The 23328-nt window shown below is 46.1% G+C and overlaps 1 protein-coding gene across 6 annotated transcripts in view; it reads left to right on the top strand.

The window, feature by feature from the left end:
• LOC105722556 (zinc finger protein 621) overlaps nt 1-20692 on the top strand; it is a 31443-nt gene extending 10751 nt beyond the window's left edge. For 2 of the 6 annotated variants that reach the window (XM_012460133.3, XM_064360108.1), the window contains 4 exons: nt 6978-7063; nt 14613-14766; nt 16129-16236; nt 18498-20692. In XM_012460133.3, coding sequence (XP_012315556.1) covers nt 6978-7063; nt 14613-14766; nt 16129-16236; nt 18498-19558 — 1409 coding nt within the window. In that variant the 3' untranslated portion in view covers nt 19559-20692. Of the gene's footprint in view, nt 1-6248; nt 6265-6346; nt 6482-6977; nt 7064-14612; nt 14767-16128; nt 16237-18497 lie in introns of those variants that run through there. The other 4 variants (XM_012460136.3, XM_012460135.3, XM_012460134.3 and 1 more) reach the window with 4 other exon arrangements.
• The last annotated feature ends 2636 nt before the right edge of the window (nt 20693-23328 follow it).

Genomic DNA, 23328 nt, shown 5'->3' with positions numbered 1-23328 from the left:
AAAATGGTATCAGATTTCTCAACAGCAACCTTGAAAGTCAGATGACAGACAATGTGTATGCCTTCAGACTTCTGATGGAAAATATTTTCCCCTGCAATTCTATACTCTCAAGTATAAGTATAGAATAAAGGCATTTGAGACCCTTTAGATCTGAAACCTTTATCTCCCATGCATCCTTTCTCATATGTGCAACACTATACAAGGAGTAAACCAGTCAATAAAAAGAGATATGTGGATACTCTATTACAGTCCACATATCAGAAGTCTCCTAAATTCAAAAACAGAGGGGTCTGTCCATGTGGAGCCATATGCAAATTGGAAGACATTCCTAGTAGGGTGCAAAGTTCCAGAGACCTACCTCAGGTGCAGCATCCACCCACCCAACTTACTCTTCACTTTGTCTTCACTAGTCAGTTGTAGTCTGCACCTTTGCAAAAGTCAGTGTGTATATACTCTTTGAGTCAGGTGTAAGGCACCATTTGTCTTAAATTTACTCTTCTCATTGCTCTTTCAAGTGACCTCAAAGCAGGAAGCATTTTCTTGCAACTTCATCTAGTTATTTTTTATGATCATGGAAGAACCTATCATCACTGCTGTTATCTGTGGAAATGAGAGAATATGTAAATGTATTAGGTTTTGGCATCCCCTCCAGCTGCCAGCTAACTGCACTAGTTTTCTTATCTGTAAAATAAGGATGACAGTTAATCTACCTCATAGGTTTGTGTTGGGGATTAAATGCATTAATACATGTAGAAGTGCTTCAAACAGTAACTATGTATAGTAAAAGTATTACCTATCATTGGCTGGGCGTGGTGGCTCATGCCTGTAATTCCAGCACTTTGGGAGGCTGAGGCAGGTGGATCATGAGGTCAGGAGATCAAGACTATCCTGGCTAATACGGTGAAACCCCGTCTATACTAAAAATACAAAAAAATTAGCTGGGTGTGGTGGTGCGCACCTGTAGTCCCATACTTGGAAGGCTGAGGCAGGAGAATCGCTTGAACCCAGGAAGCGGAGGTTGCAGTGAGCTGAGATCGCACCAGTGCACTCTAGCCTGGGTGACAAAGCGAGACTCCATCTCAAAGGAAGAGAGAAAAAAGTATTACCTATTATAATCTTATTGATAAATTTTGGCTTATCAATATACCAGTGAAACAGTTACCACAGTCAAGATAATAAATAGCCACCACCCCAAAACTTTGCTTGTGCCCCTCCATAATCCCTTCCTCTTGGCCCTTCTCAGGCAACCACTGCTTGCTTTCTGTCACATGGATTAATTTTCATTTATTATTTGGTCTGGTGTCTTTCACTCAGCATAATTACTTTGAGATTCACACATGTTGTTGCATATATATATAGTGCATTCCTTTTTATTGCTGAGTAGTATTCCACTGTATGGATATGCCATAATTTGTTTATTCATTGACCTGTTGAAGGCCATTTGGGTTGTTTCCAGTTTTGGGCTATTACAAATAAAGCTGCTATGAACATTTGTGTCCGTGTCTTTGTAAGAATATATGCTTTCATTTGTCTTGATGCCAGGAGTGCAATGGATAGGTCATTCAGTGGATTCGTTTACACTTATTACATTAAACTTATTATATTAAACGTTTACACTTTTATTACATTTCTATTTTTTAGAGGTGGGGTGGTTCTTGCTTTGTTGCCCAGACTGTACTCAAACACCTGGGCTCAGGGTATCCTGCCTCAGTCCTCCTGTCCTACCCTAAGTAGCTGGGACTACAGGTGTGCACCACGATGCCCTATTTTACTTTTTGAGATTCTTCAAAACTGTTTTATGAAAGAGGTTGTGCCATTGTACATTTCCACTTGCATTGTATGAGAATTGTACTTCCAATACATCAGTGCCTACGCTTGATGTCAGTTTTCAATATTTTAGCTATTCTAATTGTTAAATGCTATCCCGTTGTGGTTTTAATTTGCATTTCTCTAATGAATAATGTGCTTATTTGTGTTCCTGTTGTCCAGGCTGGAGTGCAGTGGCACCGTCTTGGCTTACTGCAACCTCTGCCTCCCAGGTTCAAGTGATTCTCCCACCTCGGCCTCCTGAGTGGCTGGGATTACAGGTGTGTGTCATGACAGTGTCTTTTTTTTTTTTTTTGAGACGGAGTTTCGCTCTTGTTATCCAGGCTGGAGTGCAATGGCGCGATCTCGGCTCACCGCAACCTCCGCCTCCTGGGTTCAGGCAATTCTCCTGCCTCAGCCTCCCGAGTAGCTGGGATTACAGGCACACGCCACCACGCCCAGCTAATTGTTTGTATTTTTAGTAGAGACGGGGTTTCACCATGTTGACCAGGATGGTCTCAATCTCTTGACCTCGTGATCTACCCACCTCGGCCCTCAAAGTGCTAGGATTACAGGCGTGAGCCACCGCGCCCGGCCGACAGTGTCTTTTAAAGAGCAGAAGACATTAGTAGGCCTGAACTCCAATTTATCAATTTATTTTATTTATTTATTTATTTGAGACGGAGTTTCGCTCTTGTTACCCAGGCTGGAGTGCAATGGCGCGATCTCGGCTCACTGCAACCTCCGCCTCCTGGGTTCAGGCAATTCTCCTGCCTCAGCCTCCTGAGTAGCTGGGATTACAGGCACACGCCACCATGCCCAGCTAATTTTTTGTATTTTTAGTAGAGACGGGGTTTCACCATGTTGACCAGGATGGTCTCGATCTCTTGACCTTGTGATCCACCCACCTCAGCCTCCCAAAGTGCTGGGATTACAGGCTTGAGCCACCGCGCCCGGCCTATTTTATTTATTTTTAAATAGAGATGGGGTCTCACTATGTTGCACAGGCTGGCTTCGAACTCCTGGGCTCAAGCAAACCTCCTGCCTTGACCTCCCAAAGTGCTGGAATTACAGGCATGAGCCACCGTGCCTAGCCTGCTTTTTTAATGGATCATGGTTTCAGTGTCAAATCTAAGACATTTTGCTTTACCTAAATTTGCAAAGTTTTTTTTCCTGTTTTCCTTTTAGAAGTTTTATAGTTTTTGTTTGTTTGTTTTAACAGAGTCTCACTCTGTTGCCCAGGCTTGAGTGCAGTGGTGCACTATAGTGCAACTCCACCTCTCAGGTTCAAGTGATTCTCCTGCCTCAGCCTCCTGAGTAGCTGGGATGACAAGCACATGTCACCACATCTGGCTAATTTTTGTATTTTTAGTAGAGATGGGGTTTCACCATGTTGGCCAGGCTGGTCTCGAACTCCTGACCTCATGATCCGCCTGCCTTGCCTCCCAAAGTTCTGGGATTACAGGCATAAGCCACTATGTCTGGCCAGAAGTTTTGTAGTTTTAGGTTTTACATTTAATTCTTTTTTTTTAGATGGGGTTTCACCATGTTGGTCAGGCTGGTCTTGAACTCCCGACCTCAGGTGATCCTCTCACCTTGGCCTCCAAAGTGCTCTATCATCTATTGAGTTAATTTTTGTCTGAGGCATGGTTCTAAACTTTTTTTTCTTCATATAAGTATCCTATTGTAGCACCATTTTTTCCTATTTAAGGATGGGTCTCACTATGTTGCTGAAGTGCAGTGCTATTCACAGGCATGATTACAGTGTACTGTACCCTTGAATTCCTGGTCTCAAATGATCCTCCTGCCTCAGCCTCCTGAGTAACTGGGACTACAAGTCTATGCCACTGATGCCTGGCCTGTAACACCATGTTTTGAAAAAGTTATTCCACCAAATTGCCTTTGTACCATTGTTGTGAATCAGATGTCCATATATGTGTGGGTCTATTTCTAGATTCTCTTCTGTTCCATTGATTTGTATGTCTGTCTTGATGCCATTAAGGCACTGCCTTAATTACTGTAGTTATCTAATAAGGGTTGAAGTCATATAGTGTTAGCTCTCCAACTTTGTTCTTTGTCAAAGTGTTTTGGGTTTTAGAGGTCTTTTGCATTTCCATATGAACTTTAGAATCAGTTTTTCCATTTCTACAAAACACCTCCTGGGAGGTTTTTTTTTTTTTTTTGAGTCTCACTCTGTCGCCAGGTTGGAGTGCAGTGGCGCCATCTCAGCTCACTACAACCTCTGCCTCCTGGGTCAATTGATTCTCCTGCCTCAGCCTCCTGAGTAGCTGGAACTACAGGTGCATGCCACCACACCCAGCTAATTTTTGTATTTTTAGTAGAGACGGGGTTTCACCATGTTGGCCAGGATGGTCTCAAATCTCTTGACCTCATAATCCGCCTACCTTGGCCTCCCAAAGTGCTGGGATTACAGCTGTGAGCCACTGTGCCCAGCAACCTCCTGGGAGTTTGATTGGGCTTGCATGAATATAAAGATTGATTTGTGGACCATTGACAACTATACAGAGTCTTTTGACCCATGGACACGGTAGATCTCCCCATTTATTTAGATACTTATTAATTTCTCTTAGCAATGTTTTGTAATTTTTACTGTGCAGATCTTTCACACTTTTCCTCAGATGCATCTAAAAATTTCATATTTTTTAATGCCATACTTAATAACTTAATACTTGTAGTAATAAATAGTACATGTCCAGTTCTTTGTTGACATATAAAAATATAATTGGTGGTGGGGCGCGGTGGCTCACATCTGTAATTCCAGCACTTTGGGAGGCCGAGGCGGCTGGATCACGAGGTCAGGAGTTCGAGACTAGCCTGACCAACATGGTGAAACCCCATCTCTACTGAAAATACAAAAATTAGACCATAAGGGATTGTCCAGATATTTATTTGTGGAGATAAGAGACATATATGTTTCAGCCAGTGTTAACGTTTAAGTTATTTAAGTGCCAATTACTGAGCAGAAAAATAGCTCTAACTACGAATTTTTGTAATTGATTGGAAAAGGCTAAATATAAGACATTTAGGGTGTCCTGCCAAAGTCAACACAGGACAAGATCATTTAATACAGGACATGTCCTGTATATAGAGGATGCCCATAGCCACTAGTGTTCTGGTTGTTGTAAGGCCGGTCGCCTCAAGTTCGGACACGCCCACCCCCCTCCATGCCTAGAAACCATGTCACCACTCCGCACCCACTTCTGCACTCAGCACACAAATCTGCACTCAACACTACTAGCCTCTGCACTCAGCACCTAGCCAACCGTCGTAGAACCCTGCCAAAATTTAAAAGAAGCCCCGCCAAAACCTGCCCAATAGCATTTTGCATCCCACTTACCTGCCAATGGCAGCTTGCCCCGTCCACGTCCTGCTTCCCCACAACCAATCAAAACGCCTCCACTCCCTAAAGAACCCCACCTCCAAGAGGAGTCAAGCCTCCGGCCCCTCCTGTCAGACCGCAGAACCTCACCCAGGAGTCTATTACATTTCTTTATTTCAATAACTGGCCTCAGTTGCCTCATTCAAACCTCGGTTGCTTCATTCAAACCTTACAGTTGTTAAATCAATTTGTCCCAAAAGGCTCGGCCGGGCGCGGTGGCTCACGCCTGTAATCCCAGCACTTTGGGAGGCCGAGGCGGGTGGATCACAAGGTCAAGAGATCGAGACAGTCCTGGTCAACATGGTGAAACCCCGTCTCTACTAAAAATACAAACAATTAGCTGGGCGTGGTGGCGCGTGCCTGTAATCCCAGCTACTCAGGAGGCTGAGGCAGGAGAATTGCCTGAACCCAGGAGGCGGAGGTTGCGGTGAGCCGAGATCGCGCCATTGCACTCCAGCCTGGGTAACAAGAGCGAAACTCCATCTCAAAAAAAAAAAAAAAAAAAAAAAAAGGCTCCACACTCATCTAGGTCCTTGGAAGGGAGAGGGCTAAAATGGCGAGTGGAAACCATGGTTTCCCTGGGGACGGCCCAGCTGAGGTCCCGAGGATCCTGGGCTTGGGCCTCCTAGAGATGACACAGCAGGCGCCATTCTCCCGTCAGCCCCACCGCCCAGGCTTCAGGTGAGCCACGGGATGAAGGCGGCCAAAGCTGAGGCTCAGCCCGGGAACTGGGTCCCCACTCGTGCGGAGAGGCCGAGGTCTGGGTAGAGCCAGGCTGCATCTCGGTGACACGCCCCAGGCGGCCAGGCCGAGAGCGCCGCAATTCCGCGCGCGCCGCTGAACGCTCAGCCCCGCGGTCGCCGCAACCTGGTCTCTTCCGCAGGGCGGGGCCCGCCGTGAGCGGCAGGGAGGGGTCGGCCGCGGGGCGACCGAGATGGCGGCCTCCGGGGGCCTAGAGCGGCCCAGGGGAGCGCACTCGCCCTTCCGCCCCAGGCTTTAGTTAGTTTCCAGTTCCGGTGTTCGGCAGAGCGAGGGTTTCAGCCTTTTCCACGTGCCAGGTCTGCCCGGTGCCGGCTTCCTCGCCGCCCCCCTTCCCCCGAACGTGGCCTCAATGGCGGCCCGCCCCTCCTTCACCCGGACCGTGGGCATCTGGGCCTCGCCGAAGCCGCCAAGGTGGCTGCGCGGGCTTCCAGAGCCCGGGTCCAGCCCTTTGCCACCGAGGCCTGAGCCTCTTTTCTGCCCTAAAGAACTTGTCCTGACAGCCTCTCGCTCCCGGTACTGACGTTTCTGATGTTTGGGGTCGCCTGCTTTCTTGGGTGGAGTGTTACGATCCCGGTTGGGTGGGGTCTCCGGTCAGCAGCACCTACTGGGACGCTGAGTACTTTACCCTTAATCCGCATTCAGCCACCCCAGTCCCTCTTCCGAGGTTCGTTTGAGTCAACGTCATCGTCCCTGTAAGCGTTCCGTGAAGATGCTTTACGTTTGTAGGGACCCGCCACCATCGGGACAGGGCTCTTCTTGGGTCCCTCAGTCTACCCGTGCGAATGGGCTCTAAAAGCTGTTCGGACGGAGCAGGCGGGTGGAAGGTTGCCCCGAAGACCAGGCAGAACAATTCCTAAGAAGGTTGGGGCTCTCAGCGTGAGAACAAGTAGAGGGAGCCCTAGTGCGATTTCCGTGCACCCAGTGCTGTAGAAGTGGAAACTGGGAGGGCCATAGGTTGTGCTGTAGGCGGTGCACAGGTCCTTAACACTCATGGCTCGTTTTGTCTTAGCTCCTAAAGATCTTGCTTGTCCAAACCCAGAAGACAGTGCACGAAGCCAGGGGACATCCGCCATGCTCCAAACAACTTGGCCTCAGGTGAGCTGAGCTGCTTTCAGTCTTTTTTTTTTTTTAAACTCTCATTAGCTATCAGATAATCAGGAAGGGATGAGGAAGGCCTAACTCGGCTAGGCTACGTTTTCCTGTTTGTATCCATCCCTAGTGCTATGGCAGATGTAAATACGTGCTGGGGGAATTAAAAGTTTTATGTATAGAGAGTGGTGAGTTTGGATGTATAGATTTAAATGGAAGAAAGGGGGCCCATGCCAAGAAATTCTTTCTGAATGTGGAAGTCCAGATCATGTTCTAGAAACGAGAGTCACCTGCTGAAATCGGAATTTTTTTTTTTTTTTTTTTTGAGAGAGAGCGTTTTGCTCTGTTGCCCAGGCTGGGGTGCAGTGGCATTATGATCTTGGCTCACTGCAGCCTCTGCCTCCCGGGTTCAAGTGATTCTCATGCCTCAGCCTCCTGAGTAGCTGAGTGCTGCCACGTACGGCTAATTTTTGTATTTTTAGAGATAGGGTTTACACCATGTTGGCCAGGCTGGTCTCAAACTCCCGAGTTAAAGTAATCCACTTACTTCAGCCTCCCAAAGTGTTGCGATTACAGGCATGAGCCTCTACTCCAGGCCTGAAATAAGAAATTCTTTTTTTTATTATTTTTTATTTTTTATTGCATTTTAGGTTTTGGGGTACATGTGAAAAACATGCAAGGTTGTTGCATAGGTGCATACGTGGCAGTGTGATTTGCTGCCTCCCTCCCCTTCACCTATATCTGGCATTTCTCCCCATGCTATCCCTGCCCAACCCCCCACCCCCCCGCTGTCCCCCCCTCCCCCCAACAGACCCAGTGTATAGTGCTCCCCTCCCTGTGTCCATGTGTTCTCCTTGTTCAACACCTGCCTATGAGTGAGAACATATGGTGTTTGATTTTGTGTTCTTGTGTCAGTTTGCTGAGAATGATGGTTTCCAGGTTCATCCATGTCCCTACAAAGGACGTGAACTCCTCGTTTTTAATGGCTGCATAATATTCCATGGTGTATATGTGCCACATTTTTCCTGTCCAGTCTATCATCGATGGGCATTTGGGTTGGTTCCAGGTCTTTGCTATTGTAAACTGTGCTGCAATGAACATTCGTGTGCATGTGTCCTTATAGTAGAACAATTTATAATCCTTTGGATATATGCCCAGTAATGGGATTGCTGGGTCAAATGGAATTTCTATTTCTAGGTCCTTGAGGAATCGCCACACTGTCTTCCACAGTGGTTGAACTAATTTACACTCCCACCAACAGTGTAAAAGTGTTCCTATTTCTCCACATCCTCTCCAGCATCTGTTTTCTCCAGATTTTTTTAATGATCGCCATTCTAACTGGCATGAGATGGTATCTCAATGTAGTTTTGATTTGCATTTCTCTAATGACCAGTGATGATGAGCATTTTTTCATATGTTTGTTGGCCTCATGTATGTCTTCTTTTGTAAAGTGTCTGTTCATATCCTTCGCAAGAAATTCTTTATTGGAGAGGTTGCTCCACAAATTTTATGTATCCCAGAGAGACTAGTATTGTTATTTTAATCTACATTTTCTAAATGCTGATGCAAGGACTCTGAAGTTGGAGAGAAAGCTGGATGTACTCTACTAACAGGAAGGGGTCAGAGAAAGTGGTTCAATATGAGATGGAAGAAGTAGATAATGGTATTATAGGTCACGGTGAGGACAGTGGTTTCTGTTCTGGTTCACTGGGAAGGCACTGAAGAATTTTAAGCAGGGGGATGACGTGGTTGGATTTATATATTAAAAAGATTTTTCCCAGCCCTTAGTGGCAAATTGGCTGCAGCAAGGTGTGGATCAATTAAAGAGGGTACTGCAGTCAGGTTAGATATTAAGTGTTGTCCATTTTAAAATTTAATTAATTTATTTATACTTTTTATTTTCTAGAGCAGTTTTAGGTTCACAGCAAAATTAAATGGAAGGTACAGAGATTTTCCATGTATTCCCTGCCCCTACACATGCAAATTCAAGTTCTGATAGAAGTTCAAATACAAGTCTGGTATCAGCACAGTACAATGTTAGTGTCTTTAAAAGAACGGAAATGCTTTTTTTCTTTCCTTATTCTCTGATGTGCCCTAAGTAGCCTATGAGGTTTGATTGAGAAATAACTTACCCCTGAAACAATTTAACACTGGTACTTAAAACAGTTCATTTTTTAGAGCAGTTTTAGATGATAACAAAATTGGGCAGAAAGGAGAGTTCCTGTGTATCTTCTGCCACCCCAAAACGCACAACCTCCTTCATTATTAACACTCCACGCCAGGGAAACACGTTTGTTACAGGAGATGAACCTACACTGACACATTATTGTCATCCAAAGTCAATAGTTGACATTAGGGTTCACTCTTGATGGATGATGTGTATCCACCATTATATTATTATGCAGAATAGCTTCACTGCCCTACAAATCCCTTATGCTCCTCTTATCCATCCTTACTTTCCCCTTCGTCCCATCCCAGGTGACAACCGTCAGTTGATGTTTGCACTCTCTCCATAGTTTTGCTATTTCCAGAATGTCATATAGCTGGAATTACACAGTTACGTAGCATTTTCACATTGGCTTCTTTCACTTAGTGATAATGCATTTCGTTTCCTCTATGTCATGGCTTCACAGATCATTTTGTTTTAGTGCTGAGTAGTATTCCATTGTCTATGTATACTACAGTTTATCCATTCACCTACTGAAGGATATCTTGGTTGCTTCCAAGTTTTGGCAATAATAAATAAAGCCCCTGTAAATGTCCACGTACAGGTTTTTGGGGGGACATAAGTTTTCAGCTCCTTTAGTTAAGTACCAAGAAGCCACGACTGCTGGATTTTATGGCAAGAGTATGTTTAGTTTGTAAGAAATTGACAAACTGTCTTCCAAAGTGGCTGTCCCATTTTGCATTCATTCACTCCTACCAGCAACGAATGAGAGTTCCTATTTGTTTCACATCCTGGCCAGTGTTTCGGATTTTGGCCTTTCTAATAGGTGTGTAGTGGTGTCTCATTGTTTTTATTCCCTAATGACGTATAATCTTGAGCATCATTTCATATGCCTATTTGCTATCTGTGTATTTGCTTTGTTGAGGTGTCTGTTGAGGTCTTTTGCCTGTTTTTTAATCGGCTTATTCATAGAGTTCTTTGTATATTTCAGATAATAGTACTTTATCAGATATGTCTCCTGCAAATACTTTCTCCCAGACTTTATTGTGTCTTCTCATTTTCTTAATGTATTACCCTTTTAAAATATGGCTTAATTCCCCCTCTTTTTTTTTGTTTCAATTTTTTTTCCCCAAAACATTGTTAGCTAGTTTTTCACATGTGCTTTTTTAGATGACATTAAATGATCTCCCACTCCTGTACAAATTTCATGGATTTTTTTGGTAGCAGAGTGGATTTTATTGAATTCATGGGTAAATTTGGAGATAACTGACTTCGTTACAAGTTTGATTCTTCCCAATCAGAAGCACTATATGTTCCTATTTATTCAGTTCTTTTTAAATGTATCTTAGGCCGGGCGTGGTGGCTCACGCCTGTAATCCAAGCACTTCTGAGGCCAAGGTGGGCGGATCACCTGAGGTCGGGAGTTCAAGACCAGCCTGACCAACATGGTGAAACCCCGTCTTAAAAATAAATAAATAAATAAAAATAAAAAATAATAAATGTATCTTAGTAAACATTTAGTGTTCTTCCATCCTGTTCTCACTGATTTCTCTTAGGTCCATTATTAGCAATTTTTTGTGTGAATGGCATCTTAGTTTCTTTCAGTGTATTTTCCAGTTGTTTATGATGGTACTTAGGAAAGCTAATAATTCTGGTTTACTTATTCTGTTTCTAGATAACAGTGAATTGTTTTATCAGCTCTAAATGTTTTTAGTTTATTTTCATGGTTCTTAGACGTCTTTAGGCAGGTAGTTATTTCATCTGCAAGCAAAGATATTTATGTTCATTTCCTTCCTATATTTATGCTCCTTTTCCCTTCTTTTGCAAAAGTAGAACCTCACCTTATGGCAAATTGTCAACTATCAACTTTAATGGATTTGCTCTGGCGTTTTACTGTTTAGGTAGTGTTTGCTGTTGGCTTCTTACTCTCTTCATAAGTTAAAAAAAATGTATTTATGGTTAAACCATTTTTGAAATCAGTTCTTTAAGGAAATGTATCTTAAGCATCTGGTACATATCAGGCACTGTACTGGGTGCTAAACCAATCCTGAGCAAACAGCTCTTGCCTCATGGAGTTACACTCTGGTGGGGGGAGGTAGATGGTAAACCACATCATATGACGAGATGAATAATACTGCGGAGAAGAAGGAAATAAGGTGAGGTACATCGGGACCGACCACAGGAGGAACAAAAAGATATCCCAAACCCAACTGCCTTAAAACTAGGTTTTTTCTTTAATATTAGGCACTTTCTAGGGCTTATGAAACTTAAGGATAGTAGATGGCAGGAGAGACAGACAATTTATGGAAGAAGAGCTGATGGATGTAGGCCGGGAGAAGAAAGTTATGAGAGAAGCTCTGGAGATGTCAGGGGGTGAGGCTTGACTTGCTCTAGGTGGAGGTGAAATTCGATTTTCCCTGTGCGTCTGTGGTTACTGTCCTCAGAAGCCCTTAACGCCTTGGCAGAGCAGTCATTGTGCACAGGACACCATGATCCAGTCTGCTGTCTGGATTTTTGGCTTACATTATTTTGGGGGCCCTTTGGACATCATCATTGCCCAGATTAAAGGCTGGCTCTCTCTTTGAGGAGTCTAAATTTGTTTTATTTTTTCCTTTCAGCATCTCCTTTAGAGTTGAGTTCTCTAACTGCTCTTGTTTGAAAAGCCTCCTCTCATAAGGACCTGCGTATGGAGCCAGTAGAGCTGCTGTGGGCAGTTTGAGCTGCCAGCATTTATCCTTGCTGTACAGGGCTTCCCTCCTTCCTCAAGACCAGTTAGCGTCATATTCCCCTCTCCCTTTTCCCCTGTGCCCACTCCGGTGCATAGGCTGCTTTAGGGCTACCAGGAGTCAGAATGTAGGATGTGACATGCAAGAGTTAGGAGCTTGGCTGTGCCCCCATGGTAGGTGTTTTCATTTTCAGCATCTGCAAAGAACAAGGCTGACTGCACAGGGTAATGAGACTCTCCTGGGAGGTGGAGTCATCAGTGGGAGCATCAAGGTGAGAAGGCATACAGGTCATGAAACCGCCTCCAAGCTGAGAGCCTAGTCTCTGTGGTCTGCCCTATGCTGACTCTAGAAGCAGAGAAAAGCTGGGTGCAGTGGCTCAACGCCTGTAATCCTAGCACTTTGGGATCCACTTTCGGGTGGATCACCCGAGGTCAGGAGTTCGAGACCAGCCCGGCCAACATGGTGAAACCCCGTCTCTACTAAAAATACAAAAATTAGCCTGGCATGGTGGTGTGTGCCTGTTATCCCAGCTTGAACTTGGGAGGCAGAGGTTGCAGTGAGCCGAGATTTTACCACTGCACTCCAGGCTGCCGGGGTGACAGAGCAAGACTCTGTCTCGAAAAAATCAAAAAATAAAATAACCAACCTGAAAGCCTGGTGCATAGGGCTAATCAACAAGTATAGTTGTCTTCATTCTTGGGAAGATGGAGATGGCCCAGGGGAGGGAGTCAGAGAGAGGAATGCCTAGTGAAGAGACAGCCTTGGTAGATGGGCTGGAGGTCAGAAAACTTGGAGACAGGTCTGTGCCTAGGAACTTGGCATTGCCAGCCTATCTTTGAAGACTGATGGTTCAGAGAAGAGGGTCAAAACAGGATGGCTAAAGGTTTCTTTCAAGAGAGCCAGCTTTCTGATAGGCAGAAAGGTGGAAAAGAGAAATTTGTATATTTCTAACACGCTTCTCTGCACATAGTGGACAATGTTGGGGAGAACCAAAGAGATGCCAGGTGCAGGGAGCAGATGGGGCCGTGCGTGTGCGCTTTGGATGCGTGGATACAGGGTGGATTCAGAGATGCCAGGTGCAGGGAGCAGATGGGGCCGTGCGTGTGCGCTTTGGATGCGTGGATACAGGGTGGATTCAGAGATGCCAGGTGCAGGGAGCAGATGGGGCTGTGTGTGTGTGCTTTGGATGCGTGGATACAGGGTGGATTCAGAGATGCCAGGTGCAGGGAGCAGATGAGGCTGTGCGTGTGCGCTTTGGATGCGTGGATACAGGGTGGATTAAGAGATGCCAGATGCAGGGAGCAGATGGGGCTGTGTGTGTGCGCTTTGGATGCGTGGATACAGGGTGGATTCAGAGATGCCAGGTGCAGGGAGCAGATGGGGCTGTGCGTGTGCGCTTTGGATGCGTGGATAAAGGGTGGATTCAGAGATGCCAGGTGCAGGGAGCAGATGGGGCCGTGCGTGTGCGCTTTGGATGCGTGGATAAAGGGTGGATTCAGAGATGCCAGGTGCAGGGAGCAGATGGGGCTGTGCGTGTGCGCTTTGGATGCGTGGATAAAGGGTGGATTAAGAGATGCCAGGTGCAGGGAGCAGATGGGGCCGTGCGTATGCGCTTTGGATGCGTGGATACAGGGTCTATTCAGAGATGCCAGGTGCAGGGAGCAGATGGGGCCGTGCGTGTGCGCTTTGGATGCGTGGATACAGAGTGGATTCAGAGATGCCAGGTGCAGGGAGCAGTTGGGGCTGTGCGTGTGTGCTTTGGATGCGTGGATAAAGGGTGGATTAAGAGATGCCAAGTGCAGGGAGCAGATGGGGCCGTGCGTGTGCGCTTTGGATGCGTGGATACAGGGTGGATTCAGAGATGCCAGATGCAGGGAGCAGACGGGGCTGTGTGTGTGCGCTTCAGATGCGTGGATACAGGGTGAATTAGTCAATTTTCATGCTGCTGATAAAGACATACCCGAGACTGGGAAGAAAAAGAAATTTAATTGTAGTTACAGTTCCACATGGCTGGGGAGGCCTCAGAATCATGCCGGGAGGCCACAGGCCCTTCTCACATGGTGGCAGCAAGGGAAAAATGAAAGAGCTCGTGTAGGGGAACTCTCTTTTTAAAACCATCAGATCTCATGAGACTTATTCACTATCATGAAAACAGCATGGGAAAGACTTGCCTTCGTGATCCAGTGACCTCCCACCAGGTGCCTCCCACAACACGTGGGAATTCTAGATGAGATTTGGGCGGAGACACAGCCACACCATGTCACAGGGTGAGTTGCAGCTGTCAGTAGTGGTTGGGGTGTAGAAAGTAAGGAGACAGGAGTATGGAGCACGTGAGGGTAGGAGGTGCCAGGGGGCAGATCTGAGAAGCCAGGAACCTAGGAGCTGATGCAGTTGCCAGGGAGAAAGCACCTGGATGCCAGGCTATAAGAAGCAGTAGCAGTTAGGGGCTCCAGAGCCGGGGAGATGGGAGAGCGCTGGGGCTCCCCGTGTGCAGGTGGAACTGCCGGCTGAGGGCTCGCCCTGTCCGTGTGCTGGCTGCTCTTGTTTGAGAGGCTGCACCTCTGGGGCTGCTCAGTGGGGCTGAGTTCCATGTGGACTCAGGCAGGTTTATCTCTTCCCTGAAGCTCAGGCTGCTCCCTTCTCCCTTCTGCTTCTCACACAGAGACTGAGCAGGAACCTGTGGTTTCAGGAGTCAGTGGCCTTTGAGGACGTGGCTGTGTACTTCACCCAGAACCAATGGGCCAGCCTCGACCCTGCGCAGAGGGCCCTGTACAGGGAGGTGATGCTGGAGAATTATGCAAACGTGGCTTCCCTGGGTAAGGCCTCCCTCTGTGGCCGGCTGTAACAGTTTGCTATCTTCCTCAGATGTTTTGGGGATTCTGGTAGCCCTAGGGTTTGATGACTTCAGGGGAGAGTTTTGCAATCACCAGCCTCCAGAAATACTGGGTAGGGAAATTCTTACTTCTCCTTTTTTTTTTCCTTTTTTTTGAGACAAGTCTCGCTCTGTCACCTCGGCTGGAGGGCAGTGGCACAGCTGTGGCTCACTGCAGCCTCAAACTCCTGGGGCTCAAGCAGTTCTCCTGCCTCAGCCTCCCAAGTAGCTGGGACTATAGGTGTGTGCCACTGTGCCTGGCTTCTCTTTGGTTTTGAAACTAGACTTCCTTATACTCCAGGGAACAGTGTGGTTCTGGGCCCTGAGAGAAAATGTTCTTTTTTTTTTCTTTGAGATGGAGTTTCGCTCTTGTTTCCCAGGCTGGAGTGCAATGAATGGCATGATGTTGGCTCACTGCAACCTCCTTCTCAGGGGTTCGGGCGATTTTCCTGCCTCAGCCTTCCATGTAGCTGGGATTACAGGCATGTGCCATGACGCCTGGCTAATTTTTTGTATTTTTTTTTTTTTTTTTTTGAGACGGAGTTTTGCTCTTGTTACCCAGGCTGGAGTGCAATGGCGCGATCTCTGCTCACCACAACCTCCGCCTCCTGGGTTCAGGCAATTCTCCTGCCTCAGCCTCCCGTGTAGCTGGGATTACAGGCACGCGCCACCATGTCCAGCTAATTTTTTGTATTTTTAGTAGAGATGGGGTTTCACCATGTTGAGCAGGATGGTCTCGATCTCTTGACCTCGTGATCCACCCGCCTCGGCCTCCCAAAGTGCTGGGATTACAGGCGTGAGCCACCGCGCCCGGCATTTTTTGTATTTTTAATAGAGATGAGCTTTCTCCATGTTGATCAGGCTGGTCTCGAACCCCAGCCTCAGGTGATCCGCCTGCCTTGGCCTCCAAAAGTGCTGGGATTACAGGCGTGAGCCACTGCACCTGGTTGGGAAAACATTCTCTCTGGCACCCTAGGTAAGCCCTTTGTTCCTTCATCCATCCCGTTTTCTGGCAATGTTGGCCCTCCATTTGTGGAAGAGTCTCCCAAGGGAGCAGCATGTACATCATTCCTGAGGGAGTTTCCCTTCTTCTGAGTCAGGGCCAGCTTGCAGCTTCTTTTGGAGGAGAATCATACCTCCTCGGCTTAATTGTGGAGCACAGTTTGGACCTCCCTGTGGAACTCTCACTTGGTCTGCTGGTGTTCCATTTCTCTCCCAGGTAGCCTGATGGAGGGTGGGCTGAGAGAGATCCCAGGAACAGCTCTACGTCTCCCCTCAATTTGTCTTTCTCTTTTTCTTCATGAAGTAGCGTTTCCATTCCCCAAACCTGCTCTGATCTCCCACCTGGAGAAAGGGGAAGCACCATGGGGACCAGATCCCTGGGATGCCGAGATTCCCAGCAGCCTCAGTCAGGGTGAGTGTGAGAATCCAGGGCTTCAGTTTCTTGTTTTGCCTCCCTGCTTTACTAGGAGAAGCGTTCTGTATGCCTCCGGGAACAGGGCTCCCAGTCATTTACAAGTCGATGCTCACTGCACTCTCTGACCTTACGCTGAGTTCTGACCCTGAGCTTCGAAAGACCACCTCTAGGAGTCCCTGGCCTCATGTCATCTACACATTCATGTGGCTGTCCTCCCAGGCAGAAAAACTGACCCCTTAGCTCCTAAACCACTTCTTCTTACTTAGCAGTGGAAAAGTTCTCATTGTATGCCACTTTCCGTTACAAAGAAGTGGCATTTCAGGCAGCTTTAAGGAAAATGTGATTTTGAGGGCCAAACTGATTTATTTGTGCTATAGCTGTGAATTTTACTTTAGGCCTTCAGCCCTGAAAAGAATGGCTTTAATTTGCCTTTTTAGTATCTAAATCACTTTAGAGTTTCATTTGCTATAATCTTTATATCTACATTATATTTACCATAGGTGGGACTATAGAGGAAAGGGCTAGGAATATTCTCGCATCATAGCCCCCTACACACACGCGCGTGCACACACACACGCACGTGTGCACACCACCTAAAATTTCCCCGAGATGGCTAACCAGTCCTAGAAGGTTTTGGTTACTTGTATCTCCTTTTTTTTCAGAAGAGAGTTTTCAAGCCTTATCACACATACATGCTTTTGTATACAGTGGTTCCTTTAGCGGTGGTACCACAGTGGCTCACAGCTCTGATCCAACTTCTGTTACAGCTGACTTTCTGAAAGTCATCATCATCTTTTTTTTTTTTTTGAGATGGAGTTTGGCTTTTGTCGCCCAGGCTGGAATGCAGTGTCGTGATCTCGGCTCACCACAACCACTGCCTCTGGGTTCAAGCAATTCTCGTGCTTCAGCCTCCCAAGTAGCTGGGATTACAGGCATGCACCACCATGCCCAACTAATTTTTTTTTTTTGTATTTTTAGTAGAGATGGAGTTTCACCATGTTGCTCAGGCTGGTCTTGAACTCCCAACCTCAGGTGATTCGCCCGCCTCGGCCTCCCAAAGCGTTGGGATTACAGGCGTGAGCCACCGCGCCCAGCGGTAATCATCTTGTATCTCAGAATATTGTGTGGGATATTTAAATCTAGGCTAATTAGAACATCGTTTAGAATCTGATGTGATTTCCTGGGTTACAGGTAGGGGATTGGGATCCATATTTTCCTGGTTTGTGTTTCTCTACAAGGCCTCTTGTAGTGCTGGAGCTGCTTCTCTGTTCTCCCCAGTCCCTCATTCCTCTTTTCCTCTTCTGGGTTTCTGTCTCTCTTTTAAAAATTTTCCCGTTTCTTGCTGTTCTTTGTTATTCTCTTCTTTTTTTTTCCCCTCATGCCTTCTTTCCTTCCCATTCTTGATTCTCCTTCCCATTTCACTTACCTTAGTTCATTTTCCAGCCTTTCTCATAGGGAGCACTTCCTGGCTGTCTTTCCTGTTCTGTTTTGTGTCTTTACCTCTCCAATTGTATGTCATTATTTTTCTGGGTTTTTTTTGAGACAGGGTCTGGCTCTACTGCGCAGGCTGGAGTGCAGTGGCATGATGTGCACTTACTGCAACCTCTGCCTCCTGGGCTCAAGTGATCCTCCCGCCTCAGCCTCCCAAGTAGTTAGAACCACAGGTGTATGCCACTACGCTTGGCTAAGTTTTGTATTTTTGTAGAGACAGTGTTTCACCACGTTGCCCAGGCTGGTCTCGAACTCCTGAGCTCACCTGCCAGCCTCAGCCTCCCAAAGTGCTGGCATTACAGGCGTGAGCCACCACACCTGGGTGCATGCCGTTCTTTTTGTCTGTCTCATCCTCCTTTAAAGATGCTTGTGTATAACCATGTCACATGTATATCTTTTTTTTTTTTGAGACGGAGTTTTGCTCTTGTTACCCAGGCTGGAGTGCAATGGCGCGATCTCGGCTCACCGCAACCTCCATCTCCTGGGTTCAGGCAATTCTCCTGCCTCAGCCTCCTGAGTAGCTGGGATTACAGGCACGCGCCACCATGCCCAGCTAATTTTTTGTATTAGTAGAGATGGGGTTTCACCATGTTGACCAGGATGGTCTCGATCTCTTGACCTCGTGATCCACCCGCCTCGGCCTCCCAAAGTGCTGGGATTACATGTATATCTTTAACAATTGCCTTCTACAAGAGAAAATGAGGACCACTGGATTCTACTTTTCTTCCAGTTTTATAACTAGAGACACTTATGGTTTCTTTGGTCAGGTGATGAGTCCTGGATCAAAAATGAAGGGCCAGTTATAAAGCAGGAAGCCTCTGAAGAAACAGAGTTGCACAGAATGCCAGTAGGAGGACTTCTCAGGAACGTTTCTCAGCACTTTGATTTTAAAAGTAAGGCAATGAAGCAGACTTTCAGTCTAAATCCAAATCTGATACTTCGAGGTGGAATGAAGTTCTATGAATGTAAAGAGTGTGGGAAAATCTTCCGATACAACTCAAAGCTTATTCGGCATCAGATGAGCCATACTGGGGAAAAGCCCTTTAAGTGTAAGGAATGTGGCAAAGCTTTCAAGTCCAGCTACGAGTGTATTGTACATGAGAAAAACCACATTGGAGAAGGGCCCTATGAATGTAAGGAGTGCGGCAAAGGTTTGAGTTCCAGCACAGCCTTGACTCAGCATCAGAGGATCCACACTGGAGAGAAACCCTATGAATGTAAAGAGTGTGGAAAGGCCTTCAGCAGGAGCACGGCATACCTTCAGCATCAGAGATTACACACGGGGGAGAAACTCTACAAATGTAAGGAATGCTGGAAAGCTTTCGGTTGCAGGTCAGTTTTTATTGTCCATCAGAGAATTCATACTGGGGAGAAACCTTACCAATGTAAGGAGTGTGGCAAAGCCTTCACTCGGAAAATAGCCTCCATTCAGCATCAGAGGGTTCACACTGGGGAGAAGCCTTATGAATGTAAGGTGTGTGGGAAAGCCTTCAAATGGTATGGAAGTTTCGTTCAGCATCAGAAATTGCACCCTGTGGAGAAGAAGCCGGTCAGGGTTCTCCGGCCATCCCTGGTCGGGCCTCAGTGCCCCTCTTCGGCCTTATCTCCTGCTCTTCTCCAGGGGTCCCATGCTGCTCTAGCCGTGGCTGTGCCTTCACTGACCTTCCCACATGCTGTGCTCCTTCCTCCCTCTGGGAATTTGTTCATGCTGCTGCCTACATCTGGAATACCTTCTTCATCTGCCCAAATAGTGCGTGTCTTCCCGGGTCTCACTCCCACTGTGAAACCTCCCCCAGTTATTCTCACCCCTTCTTTTCACTACTCATGAGCTTTACCTTGGCAGCCTTATGGCTCTTACGCCTAGCAAATCTCCAACCTAATTTTATTTTATTTTTGAGACAGGATCTCGCTCTGTCTCCCAGGCTGAAGTGTGGTGGTGCGATCTTGGCTCACTACAACCTTGACCACCTGGGTTCAAGCGATTCTCCTGCCTCAGGCTCCCGAGTAGCTGGGATTGCAGGCGTACATCACCATGCCTGGCTAATTTTTGTATTTTTAGAAGACACGGAGTTTCACTGTGTTGGCCAGGTTGGTCTCCAACACCTGACCTCAAGTGATCCGCCTGCCTTGGCCTCCCAAATTGTTGGGATTACAGGAGTGAGTCACTGTGCCTGGCCTCCAACCTAATTTGAATTTCATTTGTATTTTTTACCTCACCTTACATGTGTTACAGTTGTTTCAGTGTGAACTCCATCATAATCTATATACAGTTAAAGACCGTGTTTATATAATCTCTTCTGGATGGAAAATGGAAATACTTAACCTTTGCGTTGGTCCCTTTTAGGCTTGAACAGCAGTGGCTGCATCTGCATCGTGGGGTTGCTGGTGGTAGAACACTTTGGTGTTAGGGAAGTTTGGAAGGGAGAATATCCCTGTATTCGGCCATTATGATTAGAGATAAGCAACCTGGGAGAAACAGGAGGGACATACAAGACCTGTGGCTACTAACAGAGAATTGGAATAAGCTTCCAGCAGTGGACCATGGAGATTAATGGAGATTGTCGAGTGTGCCCGTGGCTCGATGGGGTATTGACACAGCTGAAGTTATGCTGCCCTGGGCACAGACCTTTGAGGATCTCATACATCTATGCAAATGATAATGTGAAGTAAACAGTGAAAAAAGAGTGATAGCAATCTTGTCTTTAAACATGAGGTTTTTTTTCTTTAGTTTTGCTCTTGATAGCCAGATGTTTCTTTTAACCTTTATTTCCTAAGTAAATATCCATAAATGCATTCATCTTTGTTGCGTCTGTTGTGATTTTTCTTGATGAGCATTTTGGATTTTTTTTTGTTGGGAAGCACTGGCTTCTATATTTCGTATTTATGAATTGTAAATATGAATTTGATGAACTACTAAAGAAATAAAAGTAATGGTGTAAAGCCAACTCAAGGGGAATCTGAATCAGCCTCCGAAATGGTTTTTAGAAGCAAAGGTTGCTGTGTAGCGGGTTAGTGGCTGGGTTTATGTGGTAGTGTATGACGTGGAATTCGGGGCTGCTCTTGGATTTGGCCTTGATAAGGATCCTTTACAGCGTTCAAAGGACTGTGTGACATAGTTACTGGAAAAAGAACTTGAATTATGCATTTTATTGGCATTAATGTAAACGTTAAGTCCTAAGCATTGATGGAAGGGGCCATACATTTTTTTCTTCTGTGTTGCTGTTGCTATCTAGATGTTTCTCTATAGCAATTAATAGCAAAACCTTTACAATCTTGGTTTTCAAACATTACCATGTGCCTGAATTACATGGTGTGCTTGTAAAAAGAAGAGTTTTCTGTCTTGCGGAAATTCTGATTTTGGATATCTGTGGATGTCTGTAAAGACCACATCTTTAGTGTGGACCATGCTTTGAGAGAGATGCTTCAAACAGAAAATGCCTATCCCTCGTTTTTTACCCAGCTTAAGCTCCATAGTCAGTTCTTAAAATAATTCCTTTATAGTGTCCCTTAACTCCCTTGCAGTCTCTTGCCTTGTCATGCTTGCTTGGCAAAACCTCATCTCAGACTAAATGCAATTCTTTGCCTTCTCTGTTCCTGGACCTGTGCTACCAAAAATGATCAGGAGAAAGCACACTACCATGCTGCATTGCCACTTTAAATTCATGACCAGTCATTTCATGGAGGCCCTTATTGTTTCCTGATGGTCGTACTCCATTTTTGGAATCCACTTTACCCCCCTGCTTTCCTAGGCCACTACTTTATAGTTCCTCTCTGTCTTTGAGATGGAATTTTGCACTCGTTGCCCAGGCTGGGTGCAATGATGCGATCTCGGCTCACCGCATCCTCTATCTCCTGGGTTCAAGTGATTCACCTGCCTCAGCCTCCTGAGTAGCTGGGATTACAGGCACACACCACCATGCCCACCTAATTTTTGTAATTTTTAGTAGAGATGGGGTTTCTCCATGTTGGTCAGGCTAGTCTCGAACTCCCAACCTCAGGTGATCCACCCACCTCGGCCTCCCAAAGTGCTGGGATTACAGGCATGAGCCACTGAGCGCAGCCACTTCCTGTCTCTGTAATTTCCAAAACATCCTTCTCAGTTCTCATGCTCAGCTGATGATATGTTTCCGCCCTCTGCGGGAGAACAGCAAGCTCCAGAAGGTGGCTGCGCCTTCAGCCCCGTGCCAGAATGAGAACATATGGAGCCAACTTGAGTCCAGAAGAGCTGTGGCCACATCGTCTCGCCCATCTGCTTTTCAGCTTGCAATATCTGACTCTTCACCACCGTATTCTCAGGCACTTCCACTAAACAGTTCCACTGTTTTAAGGTTCTGTCACACTCAGTAACCCACTTCTGGTTCCTAATTCCGTGTCAGTGATCAGTAGCAGACTGCAGAATCCACCTTAGATTAATCCACCTATTAATTAGCTTACAAAACGTCTAGAGGAACTAAGCTGGGATGCCACACAGGCAGAAGCCAGGAAAAATGACCACAGAAGCAAGTGGTTCCAGTGGAAACCCAGCATCTGCTGGTGCCTGCTACTGGACTGCCACCCCCAATGAAGAGAGAGACTGGACCACCAGGAGGGTCGTTTCACATTCTGTAGTAAAAATATTCCCGCAATCATTTTGGTAGGATCTTCTGTTTTCAGCTAGGGTGTACCTGCTCAGTGGGAGTTGGTTATATATGTATGTCCAAGTTGCAGGGGATTCTGGGAAATACAGTTTTTGGATTCTGCCTGGGAAGAGAGTCCTAATATGGAGAAGTCTAAAAATGGGGAAGGGATTTTCAAAATATGTTGGGCAGCTGTAAAATATCAGATACCCATTATAGGCATTGAGGGAGACCTAAATGATAGAAGGATGCACTATATTCATGGTAGGAAAGATTAGTTTCATCAAGATTTCCATTTTTATCAAATGAATTTGTAAATTAAAAACAGTATCAAGATTCTGGAGGGGTGTGTGTATAGAGAGGCAGAGGGCAAAGTAGCTAACCCGATTTTGAAGAACAAGGTGGGGAGTTTTATGCTACCAGATATCGTATACAGCGATCATCAAAAACAGAACAAAGCAAAAAGCAAACTCCCCAAACAAACCCAAACTGAAAAAAAAACACCTTACACTATAATAGTAGTAGTATATTTTTTTGAGATGGAGTCTTGCTCTGTCACCCAGGCAGGAGTGCAGTGGCGTGATCTTGGCTCACTGCAACCTCCGCCTCCTGGGTTCAAGTGATTCTCGCTTCAGCCTCCCGAGTAGCTGGGACTACAGGTGAGTGCCATCACGCCCAGCTAATTTTTGTATTTTTAGTAGAGACGGGGTTTTGCCATGTTGGCCAGGCTAGTCTTGAGCTCCTGGCCTCAAGTGATCTGGCTGCCTCAGCCTCCCAAAGTACTGGGATTACAGGTGTGAGCCACTGCACCTGGCTGTAACATGATTTGTTGAAATTTTAAAAAATCTAAAATAATGTACTGTTTAGGAATATATTCATTTTATACAAAATCATAGAGAAAGCATAGAGAGGCACAGCTGAGCATATAAAAGGTGTTCCTGTCTCCTTTATTCTGCCACTGCTGTCATTCTGTCTCATCCCA

The sequence above is a fragment of the Aotus nancymaae genome, unplaced genomic scaffold, assembly GCF_030222135.1.
Source record: "Aotus nancymaae isolate 86718 unplaced genomic scaffold, 86718_ANA_hifiasm-v0.15.2.pri h1tg000038l, whole genome shotgun sequence".
Taxonomy (NCBI): Eukaryota; Metazoa; Chordata; class Mammalia; order Primates; family Aotidae; genus Aotus; species Aotus nancymaae.
The sequence above is the reverse complement of the archived record's forward strand: the minus strand, read 5'-3'. Positions and strand labels throughout refer to the sequence as shown.